Here is a 26,734-nt window from a genome sequence, read left to right as displayed (position 1 = left end):
TTAAAGGGTTAATTTTAAAAGCAGTTCCAAAAGTCACTTAAGGAACTCATTACTCTTCTTCATATATACAATGTTAATGCTATTCAAAAGAGATCTTCATTGTTTGTATGAAAATTGAATTGAACACAGGTTATGAAAAAAATGCGTTAAAAGATGTAATGCGGGACATAGGCAGAACACAAAGCATACATTTCCATTAGTTCGTATATTCAGCCATATCACTTGAATATATTCTCATAGAAGAGCTTTCTATAAAAATAAGTATTTTTAGCTATTAAAGTGTCATTTAAAGTTTATACACTACACTGTAATTTTGATAATTCAAAATTCATGGAACAGATGCAAAGTAGGTACTTCTCTGATGCTAATTAAACAGCATGCTCAAATGTTATTTCCTGTAAATAGAAGCACCTCTTCCTTTTTCTCCAAATAATGATCATCAGGGTATACTCATAATTTAAAAAAAAAAAAAAAAAGTGGGAAAGAAGACACAGAAGAGAAAAATAGTAAGGACAGTTTAAAAAAGATCTGTGCACTTAACATTTTCAAAACCTTCTAATTACACAAAATACTAAAATTAAGAGAGAGAATAAAGACTGAACAGAATGTTCATAAAATACCCCTAGCTGCTGGCAAAGATTTTATCATCATTTAATGATGATGAAGCCAAATAACTGTTGCTGGAATGGAAGCAGGCTGATGAAGAAGGCTTTCAAACAGAAGTGAGGGATAGCGCATTTTATATTTTTCTTAGTAGTTCTTCTATCTTTACAATTTCTCTCTAAATTTCATTACTTTCTGTATTAGATGTCCCCTTCAACAGATAGTCATGTGTTGATCAAAAATGTGATATATTGCTTTAATATGCCTGCATCCTGTTGTATGTTAAATTGTTTGTTCATACAGCCAGCAAGTTCTAAGCAGTTCACAAAATATCAGAGGATCAGGAATTAATAACAATGTTAACTTTGAGGAGAAATTATCTTGTTGTGGAGAAAACTTTTCTGGTATTTGATCTAATTTGTGCAAGATCCGACAGAAGCACTCAGCTAACTTAAATAAACACACCGTGTGTTAAAAACTGTTAGCACATACTGAATACTTACATTATTTGAACACAAAGTACATTAAGTTTAACAGTACATTAAAAAAATGAATAAGGTATTTATTAAGCATGAATCAGTTCTAGAAAGCATGGTATGAAGTAACTAACAATTTTCATAAGGAAGGCAAAAAGATACACAGTATGATGATTTGTGGACATAATGAACTGGACATGTTTTGTTCCAGTTAAAAGACAAACAAATGAGTGTAATTAAAAAACTGCTAAAAGCACAGTTTTTGCATTTAAAAATAAGACATGAATTAAACTTACTTAGATGTGTTTAGTATGTTTTTAGAGAGACTTAATTTTTCTTCATTCTTCATCAATAAATTTTCATTTCAAATATTTTTTTTTTATTACATACACTATTGAAATAATGCCCCTACGTTACTGTCCACAAACACATTTCAAAATTCTTCCAGTAAATAAACAAGTAAATAAGTCTGTTTGCCATTCCCAGGTTGCTATCCAGCTAATTAAGCATGGGTCTAGGGGTAATTCCATTATAATTTATAAATGATCCAGGAAGTAAATATGTGTGTGCATATATACATAAACATACATATACCAAGAGTTACTCTGTCTACAAACACACCAGGATGTACCCTTGCTACATATTAAATCAAATTTAAAGACTATTTTATGAGATATTTTGCTTTCATCAGAGATTTTAAAAAAGACAACAAAAACTAAAAGAAAAAAAATGTTTTCCATTCAATTTACCAATTTCTAACAAGAGTTAGATATCTATGGTTATGGGTGTATATATGTGAATGAACGAATAAATCCTTAACCCACCATATCTTTTTCTCCAGTTTGCAAGCTGTCACCCGTGAAAAGTATGGTGTAGATGGTAGGATGATACTGTACCTGATTGGCTCTGGAGGTGGTCATGGGATCAGATGGAGAGGACTTGGTGGTAGTTGGGGAAGATGGCAATGTCTGGGAACAAAGCAGTTCAGGAGCAAATCAACCTTTACAAGCCTTAGACTGAACAGTTAAAAAAATAAATAAACCAACAAAAGTAACATAACTAGAAAATTAAAATAAATAAAAAATGCCTAAGACAAAATCTTTCTCCTACTCATTGGAACTTAATGGAATTTAAAGTCAATTGGATAAATAATGCATGTAAATATGCATGCTTATGCATGTAAAAACAAATTCATGACTTGAAATCAAGATGGTGAACTCACATAAATACTCAAAAATATGCTGACCACATGAGGAATATATTCTTTCCTCTCTCCTCCTCTTGGGCAAAATGAAGACTATAGTAAACACAAATTCCAGCAAGTTCAATGAGCACACTAGAAACAGTTCTCAGTCTACAGACAAACAGGGCTAACGTCTGAAAGCAGTTAGAGACATTTACTTTGGCACCTTATAATGCACCATTCTACAGTACGGACTATAGCCAGCAAACTATGTTCCATCTTACAACAATTATGCTGAAGCTACTCAATTTTTATCGATATACTAACTGCTAAAATATTTATTGATCTTTTTTAATCAAGAGGCAGGTGAAAAAATGTAAACATCAATCTCATGATGGATGAACATGCAACTAATAACTTCACAACGAATTACTACAATATATTTATGATTAGCTTTAAAAACATTCATTTAGTTGAGCAAAGGTTAATAACTTATCAGGCCTGTGTTCAAAATAAACACAAAAAAGAATTAAGAGTCATATTTATTGATCATGTTTTCTAAATAATATACATATGCTTAACATTAATTCTTGAACATTTCAGAAAAGCACTGCTCTGTTTAAAATTTTTATATACACATTTCTCTTTTTAAAGTATTATATCCTGACAGAATAACTCTTCTCTTCTTTTTATAAATGTAGTGAAAATGTAAAATTCCAATTTTCAAAACATAACATACAATACTTATTCAAAGCATGTTTTTGACATCTTTGTAATATATAAATATTATAAAATATCCAATATTACACTACTTTAAGAAATAAGATGTTAAAATGCTATACAATGCAATTTATCATATGGTCATATAATTACTAACCAAAACTATTTAGAAATAAATGAAGCAAAATTTCACACTTTCAGCAGTTCTGTTACTTACAATCATTGACAGTCCCTCATAAAATAGGCATACATACTTTTGCACTAAAATTCCTAATGCATATGAGAAAGCTGGGACACTGTGAATGCATAAAGTTGTGTATTAGCAAAATATGGGCTTGTACATATGCACACACAAATATTTTAGCTGTATGTTAAGCAATATGAAGATCCATTTTTTCAGTTTGTACACAATCAGCCAAAACAGGAAAAAAATATCTTAAGAAACCGATCCTTATTTTGTTTTTCCAACTTGTAACTCATGTTATAAAACAATAAAAGCAAAAATAAAACATATATATCTTAAACATCAACCGGGACTCTTTCAAGAGGCTTAAGTAAAAAATACTACCATGTATAGGGCATTATAAAAAGTACGTAGCTTGGCAAAATGTTATTGGTCAGCAAACGTTATACATTGCAAAAATCAAGACAATTATAAAGGATTCTCCCAAGTCTTTCTGTACAGAACATGGGTACATTCGCAAGGGGCTAGAATTATTTAGAAAAAGAAATATCAGATTCCACGACAGTACAGGGCCAACCCAATTCAATTATAGAATTATACTTTGGATTTCAGTGGGATAATGCATTCTCTCTCTTAACAAAGTTTGAAATTGCAGTGAACTGATTTGCATCACTTAAGTTTAAACTAGCAGGGAAAAAAAACAAAACCAAAAAGCCCAACCAAACAGAATGGAGGACTGTAACTTAACCTGACAGATTTTCTTTATTATAGCCATATATTAAACTCTCATTCTGAATTAAAAAAAAAAAAAAAATTAAAAATGTTACTATTCTCCAGAAAAACTCTGACAATGTATTTTGAGTAAAATATTTCAGGCATCTGATTTGTTTGGGTGACTAGCACCACTGCTAACTAGGGCATACTGTATTGAATATTGTTTTAGTATGCTAGGTTAATTAATAAAAGGAAAAATAGTTTGTTCTTCACAGGTGTTACTAAATCTAAGTAGTGGATTTATACAAAAATGTGTAGAACACCTAGTCACTAATACCACAGGTAATTTAAGAAACTGGAAGCATCTCAGTTTTCAATTAATATCAGTCTTCCTAAAGCACAGAAATGTATGGCCATGATGAAAAAGGAGTGACGATACTCATTTCAGGTGACTGTTGAACTATAACATCTGTTAAGTAGAAGCATTTCACTATTCCATCTTAGCAAAAGCTTGTTTAAATTACAATGGAAAAAAAGATAAAAACATTTAAAAGCAAACCAACTGTATTAATGAACAAAAATCAAGTATGGGCATACACATTTTTTCCAAATATACATGCCAATGACAAAATACTGAAAATAGCAATAAGGTTTTTTTGGTTTATGTTTTTGGTGTTTTTTCTTTGTATGTCAGGTTGGTTGTGTTTGAGGCTTAATCTCGCTTTGTTTACTGATATAACTGCCTTTATTTTTTTATATATCTATACATATACATATATAAAAGAACTGACAGCATTTTGTAAAAATTCATCCATTTTCATGCTTCTGTAAAATTCTGGAGATACATTGGTTTATGGAGACACACTTAATTATTTCTTCAATATGAAAGTAACAGAGTAATTTCTTAAAAACAGAAAAAAAAAAGAAATACAGGCATTTGGAATTTGTATTGAATTTCCAGTGGCTGATAACTAATTTATTGACACACTCTCAATTGCTTTGCAAGAACTTTTAGGCAAAATCACTTCTTAAAGAAAGTTGGACAGAGCTCAACAATTCTGATTTATTACGTGGCATAGAATAATTTTTTAAAACTTTGGCAAGTGTTTTGCATTAGGCAAGCACTCAAATTTAGTAGTGATTAGGCTTCTGGGAATTAGATGTATAAAGTGATTAGAAATCGTAAGATGAATTTACATTACAGAGTTTCAATTTTTGAGACTGAAACATGCGTACTGTAATTGAAGCTTTCCTGAAATTGCAGCTTGACTGCTGGCAAGGTCATAGAAAAAAGCCAGCCAGAATTTCTACCACACACCACTTCGAAGACTTGCAGGGTTTTTTTAAGCTCTATCTTGAATAGTATAGTCCAAGCCATGGTGAAATTCTCTGTTGTCTCAAATACTATTTTCTTTCCTATTACTTATGAGACAAAGAATGGAAGACTATATTTACAAGTAAAAGAGTGTTTGTTTTTATTTAAGCTTCTAGAACAGTTGTTTAAGAAAACAGATTTTAAGTCATTAAAAACTATCTTAATTTTAGAAATAAAATTCTGTTTGAGCCATATTAGAGTTGTAATATTTTCTGGAAGTCCAAGAAAATACTTCTTCCTTGTGCTGCTCACCAGAATTGATTATACTGTGAGAGGCTGCACAACATATTAAAAGGTGCAGAGAGGTGCTCAAAGCATCACACTTCAATGCTTCATATTTTTGAGTAAGAGTGAGGATATAGCTGTATCATGGCAGTATCGAATACACATAGAATACATCTGCACAGTGTTCCAAAAGGTCTCTGAGTCCTCTTTCAATGAGTTCATGAATTGTCCCATGCAGAGCTATTTATAAATGACAGAAGTCACACCCTTACATATATACACTAAAGAAAGTCAACACATACATCCTAGATAATAAATATTGTACTGAGACAGTTAACTTAATTCTCAGTACCTATTAGCTTACGTATATATAGATGAGTAGAAAGAAAAGGCAGAAAATGAAATACCATTTGAAAACAGAGGTAGAGACATGAAAGCATATAAAGAACATAATTTAAATGTGAAGATGAAACTGCATTTACAGCTTACTGATTTCTAGTTTCTCACTACAGGGCTTGCCAAACAAAGGAAATCTTGATAATAACATTACCCACATTAATTTACTATTAATACTAAGCTAATACTGAGTTTCAGTTCTGCATATATTAATATTGGTGCTTTTAAATCACTGAAATTAATGTGATGACAAAACTAATTTGCTTAAGCCAATATTTTAATGCACTTTAAGAAAAGGTGGTAACTTTTCTGAATGGTATTAAATAGCTGAATACCTTCTGAAGCTAAAATGAGCAACAGAGAACACTGCAAGGCCCCATTCTGCTGAACAACATAAAAGACTGACTAGACTTTCACCAGTATCAGAGATGAGCCTTTCTAAACAGACCACTTGCTTTGCTAAACATATTGAGGCTTCTTTTCATCTGCTATGAGCTCCTTTAACCTGTAACTTTGGCAAATGATTCTCATCTCAGCAGTGACTGTATAAATACATTACACATTTCAAAAATAAAATTTGGAAGAAGAAATAATCAAGGATTAATAATTAATTTACAAAACATACTGTAAAAAGGCTACTTTGGTGACTTCAGTGGTCTAATTTTACTTGCTACCTTTTCACTTCTGAAAAAGAACAAATAAAATACATTTCATCTTCTTTGCATTTGGCTTTGCTTTTGTGTAAAAGAATACATGTGGCATAGGGCAAGACAAAAAGACTAAAGAAGTTAGCATATATAGATGGAACGCTTGCTTACAGGTGTTTAGAGGTAATTTATCTGCATTTATGACTTGTCTTTGAAAAAGGAAAAAAGTGTGGTAAGTGTGACATAAAAGGAAGATTATTTCTTGTTCTGTCTAGGGACAAGAAGGGGTAAGGAGCTTAAAGCAACCAGCAGGCACCATTTGGATCATCAGAGCAAGTCTGGATGGAGGGAAAGATTTAGGATGAAGATTACAGTAAAATGGAGAAAGAAGAATCAGGACCTTCTCTTTCCTCAGAACTTGTCACACTAACACGGAACTACTACCAGACCTGGTGCTGTTTTATTGAAATACCAGAAAGCTCAAGTAAGTAACCATACACAGGCATCGAAACAAGTAAGACGACATGGGTCTGAGATTCGTGTCAAAAAATCCCAAGTGTTAGAAGGAAATAAAATGTCACCTTTTGATTTTGGCCTATTTTGGGATTTGGAAAAATATCACCAAAACTACAAAGCCATCAGAAGGCGCGAGGTAACTTCATAATTTCCTTAAGAACCAGAACACTGCTGAAAATTTCTGCAATGTTGAATGCTGCTGTTTATCCCCCAAAGTCTTCTATTTGCATTCCACTTTTGAAGTACATACAAAGAAGAGTTAATCATCAGCTACAGAGTTAATAGTGTTCATAAAACACAGTTTTGCATCCATATTAAGACTATATCCAACACCGGTGAAATGAAACAAAATTAAAACACTGGTCTGGCACCAGAATTAAGTCAAGGGCACATGGGGGACAGGATATAGTATACATATTCTTAAGGAATGCTGAACTTTTGCCATGGGATAAAAAGTATAGAACTGTCTCCAGTAAATAATGGCTTTTTTTTTTTTGGTCCTCACAACTTGTAAACATACCTGCATCTTATTATTTGTTGCAGAATGGTGACTGGTTTGATTCTTCACTTATGTTCTAAAATGAGAAAAGCTTATGAGAAATTGTTGACTAGATGAAGAAAGACAGTGATTTAAAATATTATTTATTATTATTTACATCAAATGAAAAATGTAGAGTTATTTTCTCATATTCTGGAGTATAATAAGGTTCATCTAGGTGACGACTTGCCTTAAATGGATGATATAAAGAAGAAAGGCTCATCAGAAGGGATGAAGGCATTTTAAGAAACCGGTGAAGGTTTCTTAAGGAAGGAAAGACTTGAGGGAATTGGTGGGTGAAAAACTGAATATGATCCGGCAATGTGTGCTTGCACCCCAGAAAGCCAATTGTGTCCTTGGGCTGCATCAAAAGAAGTGTGGCTAGGAGGTTGAGTGGTGATTCTCCCCCTCTACTCTGCTCTCATGAGACTCCACCTGGAGTACTGTGTCAAGCTCTGGTGCCCCCAGTGTAAGACAGATATGGACCTGCTTGAGTGGGTCACAAAGATGATCAGGAGGCTGGAGCACCTTCCCTATGAAGGGTCCAGGGAGATCTTATCGCCATCTTCCGGTACTTAAAGGGGGCATACAGGCAAGAGGGGTAGGGACTCTATCAGGGACTGTAGTAATAGAACAAGAGGTAATGGTTTTAAACTGGAAGAGGGTAGATTTAGATTAGATGTTAGGAAGAAATTCTTTACTGTGAGGGTGGTGAGACACTGGAACAGGTTGCCCAGAGAGGTTGTGGATGCCCCCTCCGTGGAAGTGTTCAAGGCCAGGTTGGACAAGGCTTTGAGCAACCTGATCTAGTGGACAGTGCCCCTGCCCATGGCAGGGGGCTTGGAATTAGATGATCTTTAAGGTCCCTTCCAACCCAAACCACTCCATGATTCTATGAAATCTACCAAGTCTTTATAGTCTGAAGAACTCATATCCCATATTTAAAAAAAAAAAAAAAAAAAAAAAATCCTCCATTTAAGCTAATACTTTCAGATCTGTAGTCTTGAAGTCAGGTTCTATTTAATCACTTCAAAGTAAAACCTCTTATTAAAAAATTATGAACATTTCCATTTTTTTGGTTGATCAGCATTTCTGAACTAAAATCAGTCATTTTCACTAGAAGAATGTGAATTTACAAATCTGACTTCGGACATTCAGTTTTGCAGATTTTGAATACAACGTCTGGGACCATGATTAATGAACAGAAGTTAAAGACTCATGAGAGGTTAATTATCTACTGAAAAAGCTGAAATTAAACTGGCTCCAATGAAAACATTAATTGGAAGTTCTATATGTGAAAGTTTTACTCTAGATTTTCAAGGAAGAAATTCTAAAACCTTTGCCCATGCTTCAATAGCTAAACACTTCATAGAATCAAAGAATGTTTCAGGTTGGAAGGGATCTCAGAAGGCAAACAGTGCAAACTCCTGCTTAAAGCAGAGTTAACTACAAGATCACACATCTTTCCATCTACGTAACAAAGTTCTGCAATGGCCATCTCTGATTCCATCTGCTTCCTGGACAGGCTGCTACAACACCAGCTACCTGTAAAACAACTGAAAGCTGGAAGGAAAATTCAACTAGCATACAAAGAAGTAGCAAGATTTTCTGAAGAAGGTGATGTGGAGAAATGCCAGGGCAGACTCAGCCTCCATGTATAACCATACCTTTCCTGAAGACAGAAAGTGCTGAAAATAAGGCAGTCAGCAAAGGGTTTACCTATAGATTTCTCTGAAACTGTAGCCAGAAGGTATCACCTTTCTTAGCTCACTTCTGAGGCAAGTGCCAGTAAAGCAGCCCAAGACAAAGAAATGACAAGAGAGAAATGAGAGCTGCACGCTCATATAGATATCGGGGCATTGCAAGGCTTCAACTACAGGTATCTTCCTTCATGGGGAGAAAACTACCTCTGCTCTTTGGTAGAAACAGCTAGAAAACCAACATCTTAAGATATGCTACTTATAACACTGCAACATAGTCTGTAACAGTAACCTTAGTCATCTGCATGGTGACTAAGTTCCTAGTGAAAGTAAAATTTATTATTTCAAATCAATTCTTTATCTCAAATGTTAAGTCTACTTCCTTCAATCTACAACATAATACTTTGGGTGGCAAAGTTCTTGGGTGATACTCTAAGACAGGAAGAACCATGTGAAAAGTATGTGTAAAAGAAGAAATGGTAATTCATAAGGCTTGTTTTTTGCCAGGTTCAAAATTACTTGTATTATATATTACCCTGATAATTTTAATAAAATTGTGACCTGTCTGCTATTAAAAAAAAATTAGCAACACTGGAGTTCTAAATCACAATTACCTGTAATAAAATGCTATCCTTTTAATTTCTTAAATAGAGTTGTTATATCTTTCATTAAGATACAGTATATTCTGACATTGGGAAGATAGTTTATTTCTCTGCAAATTCTAAGAACTAAGCTAACATTTCATTTCTTGGTAAAAAACAATGGATTTTAGATTTATTGAGTCCATATTTATAGTGTGTGAATTTATCATGAATAGATGTCGCTTCATTAAAAGAGAAGTTAAACAGTTCACTGTGGTTAAAACTGTTCAACATATGCACATGCGTATCTCCAAATATTTGTAGTCGTATTCATATGCACCTGTATATATACAGGTAATATATTTAAATTTTAAGATGTAGAGCCAGTCAATAAATCACAGTATTATAAGTTATACACTGTATTTAGTCTGTGTCTTAACTTCATTAGCAGCAGCTCTGTTCGCTAATCCATCCCTCCAGAATTTAACATTCCAAACATGGAATTGTGGTTAAAAAACAAAACAAAACAAACAAACCCCAAACCAACCAACCAAACTTAAAAAAAAAAAAAAAAAAAAAAAAAAAAAAAAAGGAAAAAAAACCCTTAACAACTTTACAAATAAGTTTTCTCGAGAAGTATTGTGGACAAGCTATATCAAGTTCAGGTACAAGACAGGAAGTATTTAGGCATGTCACTAAACAGCTCTGCAATCTAGTTTCTCAGGATCTTACTGACTTACCTAAAATTAGCTTCATTTAATTGCAAAGGGGAAAACCACTTTTCATTGTAATAGAGAACACTCATTTCCCATTGGGTTAAGAAGTATTGGCATAAAATCCAACATATTATGAGCAGAAAAGCCATTAAAAATACAAATCTCTTCAGCTTTTTCTCTCTATCTCAGGCAAAATCATTTTCATGTCTAATAATTGAGAAACTAATCCTATAAAATTAGGGCTTTTCTTTTTAGTATTTTCTTATAAATTATCTAGATTATTTTTTATGTAAAAGTATCACATATACAGAGAAAAATAATATAGTAGCAAATATTAGAAATCATGTACAATGGCTTATGCACAGTTTCATCCATCTAAAGCAGTCTGATGATTCCAAACTCATCCTGTTCAAACACATCTTCATATAAACATTCTGTTTACGTCACTATATACAAAGTAAAGTAATTGCATACAGTTACCAAATTACTTTATAGGACACTGAATCCTGCTAGTGTAGAAGGACGAAACAATCTTTTCCCATATAGAACAGGTGAGAAACTAAAGTCTATCCTATATAGGATAGAGAGACAAGACAAAATTTTACTAATATTCACTTATTTCTTTCTTCATCTTTTTCTTATTCAATACAATGGAAAATAATTTTCAATCCTGTATGAAACATATTTCACATTCTCCTTCAGGGCAACTTTTTTAAAAATTAAAATTGTTCTGGAAAATGTAATGAACTAAAGAATACCAGACCAATAATACCTTGTAAATATATTTTGCATTGCCCATAGATTTTGAAAGAAGTCAGTGTAAAACAGGCAAAAAGCTGCCAAAAATAACAGAAAATGAAATTGTAGAAAACATCCCAAGTAAATTATTTTTGTATTTTCAAGTTCTTACAGGGAAGATTTTAAAGTATCTAATATAGGGTCTAAAAAACAATCAACATTTTTGGTTTTATTTTATATACATAAAAGTAGGAAACATTCAGTTAATCTGTGATTTTTAGTAACGCTAAAGATTTACAAAGATTAAAATTCAGAGATCTTTAACTAAAACCTAAAAGCGTATTATCACCTCATACAGTAAAGAAAAGTTTATGAAAGAAACACATTAGAGTGTGGCATTGAAACTTATAAAACACCGTCTAAAAGAACTGCTGAGAAACATGGAACACATAAATAGAAGGAAAAAGAGGACCAGCAAATTATTAAAGGGTAAAATAACATTTTCTCAAAGAACATGTTATGTTGACCCCTTGCAGCTTTAAAGTTTTAAGACTTCTAAGGAGCTGCTGTGACTCTCTATTCCCAACCAAAAACTCACTTGTTTGATGCGGTCTGGATTAACAGTGGTCTGAGGCTGTAGAATGCTGACAGGCTCTGTCTTGGCCACATTTTGAGGCATTTCTCGAATCTTCTCTGCAATGAAGCCATGAACTGCATTAAGTGCTTCAACTGTTCCCTGGATCAGACACACCCGCTCTGTAGTACCTGCAAATACCAAAAGTTGATCTGAATAAAGTGGATTCTTCAAGGTCCCACAAACTGCTTAAATTATGGCACAAAGATGGCACTGAAAAAGCAACCTTGTAAAACCAACTAGCAATACCTCCATAAAGATACAAAGGAGAGTTTTCCAAAAGTTAATATACTGATGATCTAAAGATGATTTAAGCAACTCCTATTTGTGTAGATCCTACAAACACATAACTTTCCAAGCCAATCTAGATAATATATGTTAGAAGAAAGAAAAAAAAAAAAGGTAACGAAAAGCATTACGTTTTGTTGGAAATACTAGCAAATACGATAAGCGTGTGCAGAATACGTCTTTTAAATTATTTTGGCCTAGTTCTAAATTATTCTAAAATATTGTACAAATTTTCAGTAACACAAGGTTGAACATAACAGCCGCTATTATAGAGGCACCTGGAATAAGCTTTTGTAATGAGCACCTGAACTGCAAATACATTCAGTTTAGGGTAGACAATATTAGATTATTTCTTAAAACAGCTGCAAGTTGTTACGGCACGACCTTTCAAGACCAACTGATCTTATATACTTGAGTGTCCACTTTTTCTTTTGTAACCTTCCCACCTTACATCATCCCTGCAATAACTGCAATTATTTACTGAATACACAGAGTTTAAGATGCCTTTAATATGACTTAGCAGTTGGAAATTCCAAAAGCTTGTACCAAATAAATAGTCAATACCCCACAAATTACATTTCAAGAACTTCTGTTTAGAGTTATGCTGAATACCGTTCATGCAGGATATCTAGACTCCACATGACTACCTTCTAAGCATCCATGTTCTAAGATCATGGGAAAATACACTTGTCAAATAGGTCTGATAGGTGAAATACATATTTATTCTATGTGTAGGAATACTAGGCCTTTGGTCGCAATGAAACAGAGGTGGGAACACTTTCCCATCATACTCATTTGTAAAGATAGGAGAGATGCTTAAAAAGACTCCTTGAAAGTATTCCTCTTTCACAAACTCTGCAGGAATGTGTAACCCTCTGTTTCTTGTCATTTCAGTTTTGCCTGGGTTTCAGTTCTAACCATTCTATTCTGCTCAGTATCGTTTAGATTAATTCTCCTCTCCAGTCGGAAGACATGCTTTTTCTTGTATTGGCTGTAGCTCCCTCTCCCTTGCATCACCATTACTTACTCTCACCTTTAATTTAATTGACTCTTTAACGACTTGCCTATCCCTGTAGCCTGGAGAAAGAGTCTGCTGTCCCATGTTTATCTTGTCTTTCATATACTACCTCACAGAATTTACAATTCTATGCACATTACCAACAAACATTAAATAACTACCATAGCTTTAGGTATAATTCTCTAGAAAGGCTTAGACAAAGCCTACATTGCCACATAACCCTTTTCCAAACTGAACTGTGCTGTTTGTGTTATAAAACCCACAAGAGTCCTTATTTCGTTGATTTATTAAAAGCATCTACAGGATGGCCAAAGATGGATGCAGAATTGTAGAAAAATACTCCATTTGTTTTTTGTGACTAAGGAGGTTTTAGATGATTTTGTATGGCTCTACTGCATAGCAAAAAAGCTTTTTTTACATATTGGATTACAGCTTAATACATCCTCACTGGACAAAGAATAGAAAAAACCCAGTATCAATTCTAAAGATACAAGCATGACAATGCACTGAAACTATCCACATTCTGTATTCCAAATATCAACCCCTTAAACAGGTTCCACAAAATCAGTTTTGACTTGAAAACCAGGATCTAACAGGAGTTCCAAAAATGAAACTTGAAAGGGAGTATTGTAGTTTCTACTTCTGTTCTGCAGAAATAACAAAACAATACAACCTAGATGTCCGAGTAAAATTGCTTTGAAATTTCATGTAGTACATACTTCCACAAGCACATTCTCTACATTTCCAAGATACTCAAATTAATATTTCATCAACATGCTTTTATCTTCAAATACCAGTAGAACAGTTCTACTAACAGAAAGAAATTATAACATGAACTATCACGATATTAGTGTATTCCTGAAAACATAATAATAGTGCCATGCAATGATATGACAGATACATATCTCCGTTCAATGCCAGTGTGAGTTTTGCTTCAAGATTATGGGGTGGGGGGGAAGCAAATAATAAATTTGAGCCGTGGAATTACCAGGAAAATAAATGCAATTTTTGTCATTGATGTGTTGCTAGTAAATATTATTGACATGATCAAATATGAATCTTTTCTGATGAAAAATTCATTCACTCTACCTAAATAAATTAAAATTAGAGAAATGTACCAGGGAGGTAAGTAACCTCCTCCCTAAAATTTCCTTCCTATCAATTTTATGTCTTTAGTAATATCTGTTATCAACTCAAGATATGCTCCTTACAACACTGCAATGTAGTCTGTAACAGTAACCTTAGTCATCTGCATGAAAAAATTGGTTTTTATTAGTAAATGCTTCTCATTTGCTTCCATGGATGATCTATCTCTAAAGATTAACTATTTCATCACCTAAAGATGAAACAGCACATTAAGAGCCCTGCCTGCTCATTAACTTAACGTATTCACGTAGACCTAAAGTCTTTCAAACACGTTTTTCTTAAGAAACGGTATCAGGCAATACTGAAATTCAACTTCGTGGAAGAAGTGCTACAGCAAAACTGACAGAATGAGAAAAAAACCCATCTTTTCTCTATTAAAAGACGTTATTTAAAAATAATTACAATTAGGATTAAAACATGTCAATCAGTATTTCAAAAGCTGTCAGGTTAATAACCCTTGAGATAAAATATAAAGTTAAAATGGTTACATTCTTAACAGCAAGTTATACAAGTAGCACAACCAAATGTGTATTTGTCAAGAGCCAGATTTTTAGAACATCTATGTGACCTGTTACAGTGTCTTTTCAACAAATCAACTTCAAAATACAGCTAATTTTTTCCCCCCAAACACCCTATCAAACCAAGGAGTTTAAATAACAGCAGTGGAAGTCACCACAGAAAATTGAACTTGGTTCCTAGACAAAGCTTTCTTAATGCTTTTTCTTCCTACTTGGATTCCTTCCCCTTCTGCAAACAACTCCTGTGGTTTCTGTGTAAAGCAATCCAGCTCTAAGAAAATGCTCTGGGGAGTCTTTACGCCGCAGTATTAATTGTCTCCTAAATGATGAGATGTGATGTGGATTGATCAATGCAGCTAATGCAAGCGTTCTCTAGGTCAGCAGACAACACACTGAAACAAAACACAGATCAGGTTACGTCCAAGCTACCAGAGCCTAATACAGAAAGCACTTAACAGGGATGACTACTGTCAAAACATTTGAAAGGAAAACAGTCGATGCTAAATAGGAATTTCATTAGACTCGACACTAAGTGGCTGAAGGGTATTCTACGATCTGCGTTATTTTAGAAGGTGCAATATAATAAAAATATGCTTGATGTCAGATTACGGAGCAAACACACTATGTTTTAGTATGTATAAACCAGGATGCAGTAAACGGAAATCACTGTTCCGTAAAGAAATACAACTGTGCAAAAGCGTGTTTCACGTAGAGTAAGATACAGTTTTAAGCGCATCACAATAGTAGCACATTTTCTTTGAGGGTTACATCAACAAAAAAAAGTTTAAAAAAGTGTGTGGAAATTGTATATATGTACAGTTGGGAATTGCTTTAATCTACTGAAGTGATGTTGTTGTATTCCTTCACACAACTTTAACAGCTTTCCACTCAGATAACAGAGTACAATAATTTACAAGAGTCACACAAAAAGCTGCCAGCTATATGAACAAACTGTATAACAAAAATAAGCCCATGAATCACTGAAGTTGGTGAAATTTCTGTCATTTTAAAAGCTTTTAGGCTCCATTAGTGTCTAAAGTAAACTGTCAGATTATTTATCATTTTCAGTTGTTTAACAGTTGCATCCACTATTTTTTTCACGTTTCTGCAAACAAAAGCTCAGCCATCTATACGCATACTTTTTGTCATATGATTTTCAAAATATGTATTTAAAACACAGATCTCATTTTTCAAATAGCTGACTTAGAGAAAGCCAAATTACCAAATAATTGGTGCCTTTTTTTTGTGCAATCATAGCCAATATAAAATTATTATATATTTTTAATTATTTACAATTAAAATCTGAGTTAGGGTCATGTATTGTACATTATCTTTTACATATGAAGAGATAAAACATATACAAGAGGAGTAATTCTGCCACAGAAAATGACCAAATGTAGAGTAGGTGGTCATCATCCCTGTACATTCAAAAAACCAGAAAAAATATTTTTATGTATGTTCAAGAATACCAAAATCTATGACAGAAGTTTGCATGTGGTTGCAAAATAGGAAAACCACTATCTAAATACATGCTGCTGATGATGTTGCCACAATCGTTTCATGTTTACTTTTCTAAGTAAATGACTCAGTATTTGTATGTGCTCTACTTTTCAGAGAGTAAAATGTGGTTTCTTTCCTCTTATATCAGAATTAAAATTCAATTTGCACATGTATGTTTCAACTTTTTCTTATCAAAGAAGAGGCCCCTGCCTGTACTGCTCATCAAAAATAGATTTTTAAAACTAATGGAGAAAAAAAGAAATCTTCACCTTTTTTGTTCTGTTTAGCTTTTAGGGGGAAATTTTTTGGGCCTAGTTTTTTAACATGGCATGGGAAGTGGAGGAGTCCCCATCCCTGTACGTATTTAAAAGTTGCGTAGATGTGGTGTTTAGGGACATGGTTTAGTGGTGGACTTGGCAGTGTCAGGTTAACAGCTGGATTCAATGATCTTAAAGGTCCTTTTCCAAGCTAAATGATTCTATGATTTTATGATACAAAATTACTCTTTTTCTCTGTAGTTCCATAGGAGATGGAAACATGAAACCATTAGCAGCCATCAGGCAATTTAAAAGTAAGTCTATAAAAACTTGTTTTGAAATCTAGTAAGTTAGTTAGGCCTAAAAGCTAAACAGCTTGCAATAACTTTATTTTAATCATTCATTTTTCCTTCCACCTCCTTTAACCGCCTAAAACTTTACTTCTGGCAAATATCCTTGGCAACCATATCGCACTAATTTTATCAAGAACATTTTAAATTCAGTTGTGAAACTTCAAAACAACAGACCACAAGCTTTCTCTCCGAGGTTGTTATTCACTTATTAGACAACTGATACAGCTTTTAAAACAACCATAGAATAAGTGCTATAAGATGCAACAGGATAAAGGACACCGATATTTTCCATGTTTTGATTTCTATACTTTACATGCATACATCTCTATATGGCTATCATTAAACTTTTAATTGTTCGCTTAAAGACAATGTGTAAAGGTTCTGTGGTATTCACAGAAACATTCACTAAATGTTAAATGTGCTTCTGTATTTTATGAACCTTAGTTGAAATGTTTTGGAGAACGCACTGTGCCTGTCAGAAAGGACTGTCTGGCACTTACATGACTCTCTATACTTTTCATTGGGCTTTTACATCAATCTTAAAGAGCATTTGAAAACCTAAAAAGCACAATGCATTACCAGCCCAGGGTAATCCCAATACATCCACTAATTAAATCTCCTTATATTTTTCCAGTGTACCATGCCAATTTCTTTGACACTGAAAGGGAAAACCTGTCAGAGGAGCCAAAGCTAAACCCTTAACTAAATGAAAGGCTGCACTACAATCTCTCATCAGCTGATTCGCATTAAGCTTTTTATTTGACAACGCACAGTGCAGAAGTCTACTAACCTTAACGTCCCATAGGTTTATTTTGGTGACCCACGAACAAACAGCCTGTAGAGCGGGATTCATACAACACGGCCAGTGACCACTTCAGCCAAAAACTGATTTTGCGAAAGCTCTTGGTAAAATAGGACTGCGCTTTGACACCATTCCCGAGCAATGTAAACATTTTCAATAACATACTTAACATGAAAATCAGTTAAACTCTTCCTTGCATATAACGTCTCCTCTCTGCACTTGCATAAAACCTCAGCAAATGGAAGTCAGACAACAAAAAATATGTTTTATTCAAATGCAGTATTTCACGCCTTAAACAGATGTGAAAAACCTTTGCCATATAAATGACAAAATGTACACAACCTTAAATACAACCACTCCACATCATTGGAGCAAAGTGTCACAGAAATCTCAAGATGACAGTTTTCTACTTCAGTCCTTATCTCCCTCCCATCCTTTTACCTTTGTTTCTTGAGAGAGAATTAATTGGTCTTAATATAGAGCCTGTCCCATATTCATCACAGACAGAAAGATGTCTATCTCAAAGCAAAGCTTGATGATCTAATTGACTTTCCAAACTGAGAGGGGCAACAAGACCTGGTAGCAATTCTAGAGCACTGATGTTCTGCATTTGTTTTCATCCAGAAAAAAAATAATTTTGGAACCGTTTGCACAGAACACAAATAGGGAGTAAAACTTAACCTTCCCAGACTAAAAAGTAAACAAGCAATTTTAATAGCTATTAAAAAAGGTTGAATAAAAGAAAAAAAGTCTCACTGAAGGGAATCTATGAAATCAAAAGGAAATAAATATCATCCTGGAAGAACCTTCTTGATAACTCTGTTATAAAACCAGGGCACCCTTAACTTTGATTTTAAATTTCAAGATTACTGAGGGGATGCATTTACCTTAATTAAAGTTCCATTCTTCCTTCAGAGGCAAATAAACTGTTCCCTTTAAAGGTTCATCAGAAATTACTCCTCCTGAAATTCTAACTATTAATGTTTTCTGCAGCTACATTATACTTCACATGAGTCAAGCATCTAATAAAAGCAGAAAGTTAGAATAAGCGGTCTATTTCTTGAAACACATTAACAGATGTGATGATTACCAAGCACATGCACCTATGCACGTGACTTGCTGAAGTCTGCAAAAATACATGTTAGAACTTGGGGTCCTCTAATATTTTCTTTTCAGGTGTTCTCAGGAAGCCTTATGAGCCCTAGCAGAAGAAACTGACTGCTGAACTCCTATTGATAACGTGTGTTCTAGCTGTGGCATATGAATAGCCATGCACATATATGTGCATAAACATAGTCATACCCACTTATATACCAATTTGTTCTACTTTTATTGAATATGTAACCCTCTCACTAGAATTCAGATATTGAAATGAATCAAGTTTAAAAATTCTGTAAAATGTATGAACCATATAAGTTCTCAGAGGTACATGAAAACTTCCAAGTTTACAGCCCATTGTGTGCTTGTCACAAGAGTGAATTACAGGAATCCAGGTTTAACAGAGTTATGAGTCTGAAGAAACGGATTATTCTCATGTTAGAGAGAAACCTAGGAAATTAAAAAGATTTAAAGAAAAGGAAAAAAAACCCAAACCTCTTAATTATGAAAGGCTTAGAAGGGATGATGAGTCATGTCATAAAGCAAACAATCCCTTGAATATGAACTGTTTTGTTGGATATCAGCTAAGGATTTGATAATGATTTCCCCAAAATTAAATTGCATATAGAGAGATGAGAAATTACTGATTATTATTATACTGTTATGTGTAAGACAGGAAACAAGGATTATAACTACCTTTCTTTGTTTAAAGAGTTATTTGTAAAAAACCTGTAGACTCCACTGCAAAAGCTGGTAAATTTCCCCAAAACCAAAGGCAAAGGCCATAGATTTTGTCTTGCTATGGTTTTATGAAGGACTGTTACTTAGACAAGAAACACAGAGAGAAAGCATGTGTGCAAATCAATGACAAAAGGGCTGTAATGAAAGCGAGCACGGCCCAATTATACTTTGGGAAAGCATGTTTCTGGAAAACAAAAGCTCTAGAACTAAGAAAGACCGCAAACCATGGACAGAAGCACTATGTTTTTATTCAATTTGTTTGGGGAAATCGTTGTCTTAATATATTACTTGTAAAACAATCTATAACAAATAGACTACTGTTTAAACAAACAAAATCAAAACTCACCTGATTCCATCACAACATTTACATCTAACTGTAAAAGCAGTTAGAAAGGGATCAATAAGAATTCTTACATTTTGCTGCTATTAAATTTTATGTCAGAGAAGAACTTCGCCAAAATAGTATTTGGGGAAACAACTCCCTATTAATTTTCCCTTCTACCTCCCAAATTGTTTGGTAAATAGGCTAATCTAACTGTCATCTTCAGTTTAAGTTGGAAAGTGAACACATTTCCTACAGGTATCTGGCCTCAAAAACAAAATTATGAAAAAAACAATGAGAATACAAAATACTGAATTTAAACAAAATACAACATATTTTAGTTTATTCTTTGCTATCTCAATGTTTCACCTATTAAAAAAATTAGATGAGTTAGGGTCCCCAAATTACGTGATCTTCTCTGCTAACAGAGAAATCTGCTTCAATTTTTCCTCATTTTTTTCTTAACAGCAATAACAAGGTTGATGGACAGCAATATGCTTCCGACTCATATAAAAACTTTTTCTTATAAACTTACAAATCTTTCCTAATAATATAATAATTTGCTTATTCATATATTTTTAAAATTACCAAGGTGCCTGCAATGTTGCAAAGTTACAGTAAGCATCTAAATAAACAGGTTAATAAAAATCCAATACCTAAGTTTCATGAAATTGTGAAGGTCTCAGAAGCAAAAGGTTTCAAAATCATTAAAAAACTGGCACACACAATACCACTACAAGACCAAAACTGCCGGAGAAAAGAAACCTGACCTTATTTTTGGAAGAGGACCACAGAATAGAAAGAAAAAGATTACATGTGTTTTTCAAGATATCTGGAATGAATTTTCATATCAACAAAAGCACTTAAGAGTATTTTTCATGCAAAGTAATGTTCAGCTGGCAATTACAGCTTTTATGCTATGTTATAGTAATATGAACTTTTGTTAAGAGTGCCTCCTACACATACCATTACCAAAGGAAAAAACCCAGCCATTTAAACAGTAAAATATACTTTGAGAAATTGTAGGAACTAATACATTTTATAATTGAGAGTGATAACAGTTCAAGTCACAAAGGGAGTTTTTCTCCTCAAAAATATTTCTCAAGTTCCATAGTTTAAAAGCCTGTGAAAAGCTTTGGATCATCCTCCTAGAGAAGGCCAGTTGCTCAAAAAATCAAATTGCCTAATACATTCATTCCTACCTACATATTTGGAGGAAGTAAATACCAAATTTCATGTAAATGAGCTATACTCAAGATTTAGATTAGAAGTTTTATTAAAATATTTGTAATTATATGTGTATTTTTTATATACTTGCAAGTAAACTTTTACAGTGATCATGGAAACCTGTTTTAGGAGTATGCTTGTTACTGTTGAATGCTTCTTAATTTAAATCATGATCCTGCAAGAAATTACCTTTATCTATAGTGTTCAAGTTAAAATGTAGAGAGAGAACCTATTCCAACTGTATCATAAGAATTATTCTACATCCCAGTCCTGAAATATTTACAGTAGAGTCAGGGACACATATACCTTCTCTTTTCAGACTAGGAAGAAGGTTGTCATGCAAGAACAGCATGAGCCCCCATTTGATGCAATCATTATAACACACACGCAGAATGGGCACATACAAACACACGTGTGCAAACGCAAACACACCTTTTCGTATCTTGCTCCTTTTGTTTTCCTCTCTACTAAATGCTAGTCCTAATCCATGTTCTGCCCATTGCAGATTTTAGCTGATGCATGTTTAATTCAATCTCTTGGCAGTGGACTTCTAGCCCAGGGTTTATAAGGAAAGAAGGTAGGAAGAGTTTGTGACTATTGCCCAAGCATTCAGTACACTACGGTTATTTATGCATGTCTTCCTAGCTCCTTCCTGACTTCCAGACCAGAACCCTTTTAGAGCATGTCTTGTTGTTTTTTTTTCTAGAAATGGCATTTATCTCCCCGTAAATTTATCTTTCTAAAAATGTATGCATTGAGTCCAAGGTAGCTGTTTAAGAAAGACAGGGACGTCCATGAACACTGCACACTGTCTACTTTAGGATGTGATCAACCCACAAAGATACGAAGCTCTCACCCTTAACTATACAGCAAGCTTTGAGTATTAGCTTAGATTAGATACTAGGTTCCTCAAAGGCTCCCTATATACACACACACAACACAGAATTGTTTTTCAGAGACAGCTACAATATAAATGTTGAATTACTCTTAATACTAAAGCTATATTAATTACCATTAATGCTATGTAACAGCATTAAAAGCATTGACTCCCTCTAGGAATAAGGCAGCATGTAAAATGATTTTGATGCAGTAAGAGTAAACTGAATTGTCAATAAAAAGAGCTATTTCCCTCCAGAAGCAAATCATCTCCACCCACCAGCAGATCTATATAAATTCACAAATAGTTTGTCACGTAAAAGTCCACAATAAAAAGGAGTAGAAAATGTTATGCAGGCAGAACTGTTTCTAAATAGAACTTTTTCACAACTTTTTGCACTGGATGACAGCTGCTCTTTCTCTATTTTTATAGCTATCACACAGCTACTTTTTTTTTTTCCTAAGCACTCAGAAATTCCTGCTTCACTGATATTTGCTGGACTATTTTCATTCTTGTACAAAATGGCCTTTAAAACAGTGAAGGTAGATATAATGGCCTTGGCTAGTTCCATATCAATGAGCTAAATATCTTGCTGAAATGCATTTTTTGCATGTTCTGTTATAAAAAGTCCACAGAACATTAAAAAAAAAAATAAAGAAGAGCGCTAAGGCTCCTAACTGTAGCTTTTTCTTTAGTTTTTGTACCCTTTCACCATGAGAAAGATAATTGGATGAAGTGAACAAAAAAATCTCCTACCAGTACTGTGGCTGTTTCAGACAGGAGCCTTTTTTATGGACCAGTCATTTTGTGAGTATTTTCAAAAGAATAATGCCACAATTCAATGTTTATACAAATGCTACCACATTTCAATGTTTACTTTATTGAATTTGAGGAAATCTGGGCGGCTAGCTTGTGCAACTTCACTGATCAAGAACAGCGCTGAAGAATAGGGGGTTTTTCCCTGCTTTTGAAGAGTGGGTCAAGCCTTCCTGTTTAGAAGCTGAATGGTGTCAGAATTCATCTGGAATGAACGCAATCAAAATATTAAAAGCCCAAATGTCATTATCAGATCCTTAAATCTACGGATATTGCCACTGAAGTCATTGAAACTTCACAGACAATTAGTCTCCGGCATGAATCCGACTGCGAGATAAGAACCTGGACTGAATATACTACTAAACTACTGAATATACTCTTGGATTTCATTCTCCACATTTCTGTTCTGTAGTAAGCAGATAAACTTAAGATGAAAAATAAACACCTGGATTGTTTTAGATAGGCTTAAAAAGTCGTATGTTTTTTCCATTACAAACTCATAAAACTATTTTAGGGCTATCTGAGTTTTTGTTCTTTTGCCCCCTCTTTTTTTTTTTTTTTTTTTTTTTAAAGATGGAAATCCTGTAACTCCCTTTTTAAAAACTGGAATAAATACTTTTCTGACAGGTCCTTGTTTAAGATTTTCCATACACTCTAACATAGAAATCCTCTGACATCCTTAAATGTGCTTACTATTTACCTAGCAGGCACCTGTTAATCTTTCAGTATATCAAATCAGATAGAGCTTGATAAGCTAAAAAGAAGAAGTATCATTTCTAACATGAATCCATGCAAGGTACTGTCTCTGATGGAGACTGTCAGGTTATTAAGCAGTTGATAATGAAAAGATAATAAAAGATGCCACATTAAAACAAGATGATCAAATCTAACCACACACTGACACTGCAATTAGAAAACTTCCCCTGGAAGGTGGAGTAGATGTTTACCTTCACTTTGCAAAGAGTATTTCAACAACGTGAATTAGTTATGTGTGCCCAAATGCACAAGCAACCTGTATAAAACATGAAATAAACAAACACACTTGAAATAAAACTACTATATAAATGCCTAAAGAATAAATCTCCCCCCAAGTTAAACCATAAGCTCAACATCATGCTCAGAAAACCTCAGAAGACAGGGGGAAGGAAGGAATCTGCATCTTGGATGACTCCAAGGCAGCAGAGTTTTTCCACTACTCCTCTTCCAGAGAGCCTCCCTGTGGGCTGCAATTTCTAATGAATCTGCACAAGTTGCTGATGCTCAGATACTCCTCCACGGCCCTGCTGTGCAGTAACAAAAGATAAACTTCACAGAATTAAGAACCTCACCAGATCTTCTTCTGAATAGGCAAGGAGAATAGACAAGTTCACCTCTAAAAATCAGACTTTCTACTGATACAAATAGACACAAAATTTTCTCTCCTTTCTTCGTTCGCCTGAGAGCTTATCTTTATAGAATGGCAACAGAATTACAAATCAAGAACGTGAACTTCGAGAACAGTACCTATTCTGTACTAACTCCCTGTATGATTTCTGTACCAGGAATGGCCCAGCTCTCCACAGTCTTTAGTCTGTTTCCTTCGCCAACACTAAACCAGGGGTGCTCCCATAGCTTATCTACTTCAGCAGCAGGGGAGCGTTGCAGGTGCGTGTGTTGGGAACAGGTAGGAAGAAAGATGCAGAAGCTATTCTGCTGCTCCTCTCTTCCTCTGCAACTGCAGATCTTCTCCCTTGCTACAGGAAAGGAGCTGGAGGCCGCTATTTTTTTCTGAGGGAAGAGACAAATACCAACACTGTTCCAAACCTCCCATACCACTTGGTACTACACCTTCCATCACAGGATTTAGAGCCTTAGGGACAGGTACTCCTACAGAAAGATTACACTGTCCAGCAAGAGTTAGATTATTAAAGAGCATTTACGCTCCCCAAACCTTATGATCTCTTACCCCCAAAAATAATAGCATCCAAGTGAGTGGTAGTCCTCTGATATGCTTTTTTAACATTATTGTGATAAATTCAGATGGTTTCATCCACCCAGATAAAGTATGATTTTTCACATATATTAGCAAGCCAAGTTAACTTAAGGCAGGAATATATGTTAAGCCAAACATAAGTGTAAAAATTCTCCAAAGCATTTATATGCCTGAGGAGGGGACAGCCTAATAGACCCCTGCGCCTTCTTCTTTTCGCCCAATATCACCTGCCATCAATGAAGATAATGACTTTTTCTTGCCCTCAAAACTTAATTACTTGTGGAGTCTAAGATTTCATAGTTCCCTATTTACTAGCCATTTGCTCACATCCCTTTTTGGCAAAATAAAATGTATCTTTGGATTTTGCAGAGAGAGGACCTACAAAATGCTACTCTGTGGAAAAGGTGCAGTATGATGGCTTCCTAAGGTTAGGAATGTTATTTATGTGCTAACAAGGGGCATTTCAAGAACAGATTTGAAGTGTCAGTAAACAGAAAAAAGACTAGCTAAACAAAGTCAGATTTTCACAATGTGAAAAGTGTTGCATTAAGATAAATCAAATGGGAAGATTCATTTTGAAATTTGTATATCCAAAGCACTGGCAGTTAACACAGTACTTCTTAACTACCACTGCTTAACACAAAAGGAGATAAGCTACTTCGAGTACAGGTTGATATAAATTATGTCTAACAGGGCAATTGTCTGAGAACAATAAAAATTGAGGAAAAGGTGGAAGGAGAACCAGCACCATTCAAATAATTTACACAGACAGAATGCCTACTAGTCAGTAAAGCATTTTGATCATTTTGACTGAGACATAGTCAAAATAATTAATCCCAAAAATAAAGATTGTTAAACTTTTCCAATCAAAATTTTTTGATCAGAAAATATATTGCATATAAGCATATCCATGTTTTATGCCATTTTTGATATAGGTATTTGAAATACATCTAGCATATGTTTCTAGGAGCAGGTACATGCAAAATACATTAAAAAATAGGTCTCTAAGTTGAAACAGATTTAACTACAAACAATTATAAATTAAGAGTTGTGTACTACTTTAAGACAAAAGCCTACCAAGAAGCATTTATTCTAGTCTAGAAATAAAAAAATTGCGGTAGAAAGTTTCTAATCAGAGACAGAAACAGCATAAACAAAGTGAAAACTGTCCACTGATATCTTGTATTGATTGGGACCATGTTTCACAGCCATACACATTAATATTCTTTTCTGAAACTTCAATTTGTACCTACTCAGAATAAGTCACTAAATGAACGAAGCTTCAGTAGTAACAGCATATCCTCTGTTTTCACAGCTTAGAGGCTGTAAGGGGACTAGTGCTGTTATTGACTGACTATATCAGAATTAAGTCAGGTTTTAAAATCAAGCTGTTTTCCATCAAATCTTCTTTTAGGTGTCTTTCCGCAAACCAATAAAACAGCCTGAAGTAAGAGCGAAATTCCTATTCATTCTGAAATGTATATTAGCACTAAATAAACAAAGAGAATTTTAAAAGGTGTACAGTTACTTAATAGCAGAATAATACATCCTAGAATGGGAGAAAACAGATGCAGTACAATCCATATTCTTCAATCATTGATGAGTTTTTGCTTTAAGTCAAGGAAATCATTTTTGGCCATTTGAAAAAGAACTTTCCAGCCTAATTAGATTTCTTAATCTTCTCACAACCAATCTAAATCCATGGATTGTTTACTCCTGCATGATACAAAATGGTAATTTTTTTTTAATCCCCACTCCTGGGAAAAACCAAGATCACAATCACGACAAAAACAACATCAAAAAAATTACAAGTAATTTTGTGAAGCTGGAATTGATAAAGCTTATTTCCCTAC

At 34.1% G+C, this 26,734-nt stretch overlaps 1 protein-coding gene across 1 annotated transcript in view; it reads right to left on the bottom strand.

The window, feature by feature from the left end:
- The window catches only part of NOVA1 (NOVA alternative splicing regulator 1), a 151,289-nt gene that overhangs the window by 24,906 nt on the left and 99,649 nt on the right, over positions 1-26,734 (bottom strand). The window contains 2 exon segments of the mRNA XM_035895623.1: positions 1,976-2,047; positions 11,911-12,077. Coding sequence (XP_035751516.1) covers positions 1,976-2,047; positions 11,911-11,991 — 153 coding nt within the window. The 5' untranslated portion in view covers positions 11,992-12,077.

This window comes from Egretta garzetta, unplaced genomic scaffold, assembly GCF_000687185.1.
Source record: "Egretta garzetta isolate BGI_Z169 unplaced genomic scaffold, ASM68718v1 scaffold196, whole genome shotgun sequence".
Lineage (NCBI taxonomy): Eukaryota > Metazoa > Chordata > Aves > Pelecaniformes > Ardeidae > Egretta > Egretta garzetta.
Note: the sequence above shows the minus strand (reverse complement) of the source record. Positions and strands in the feature narration are given on the sequence as shown.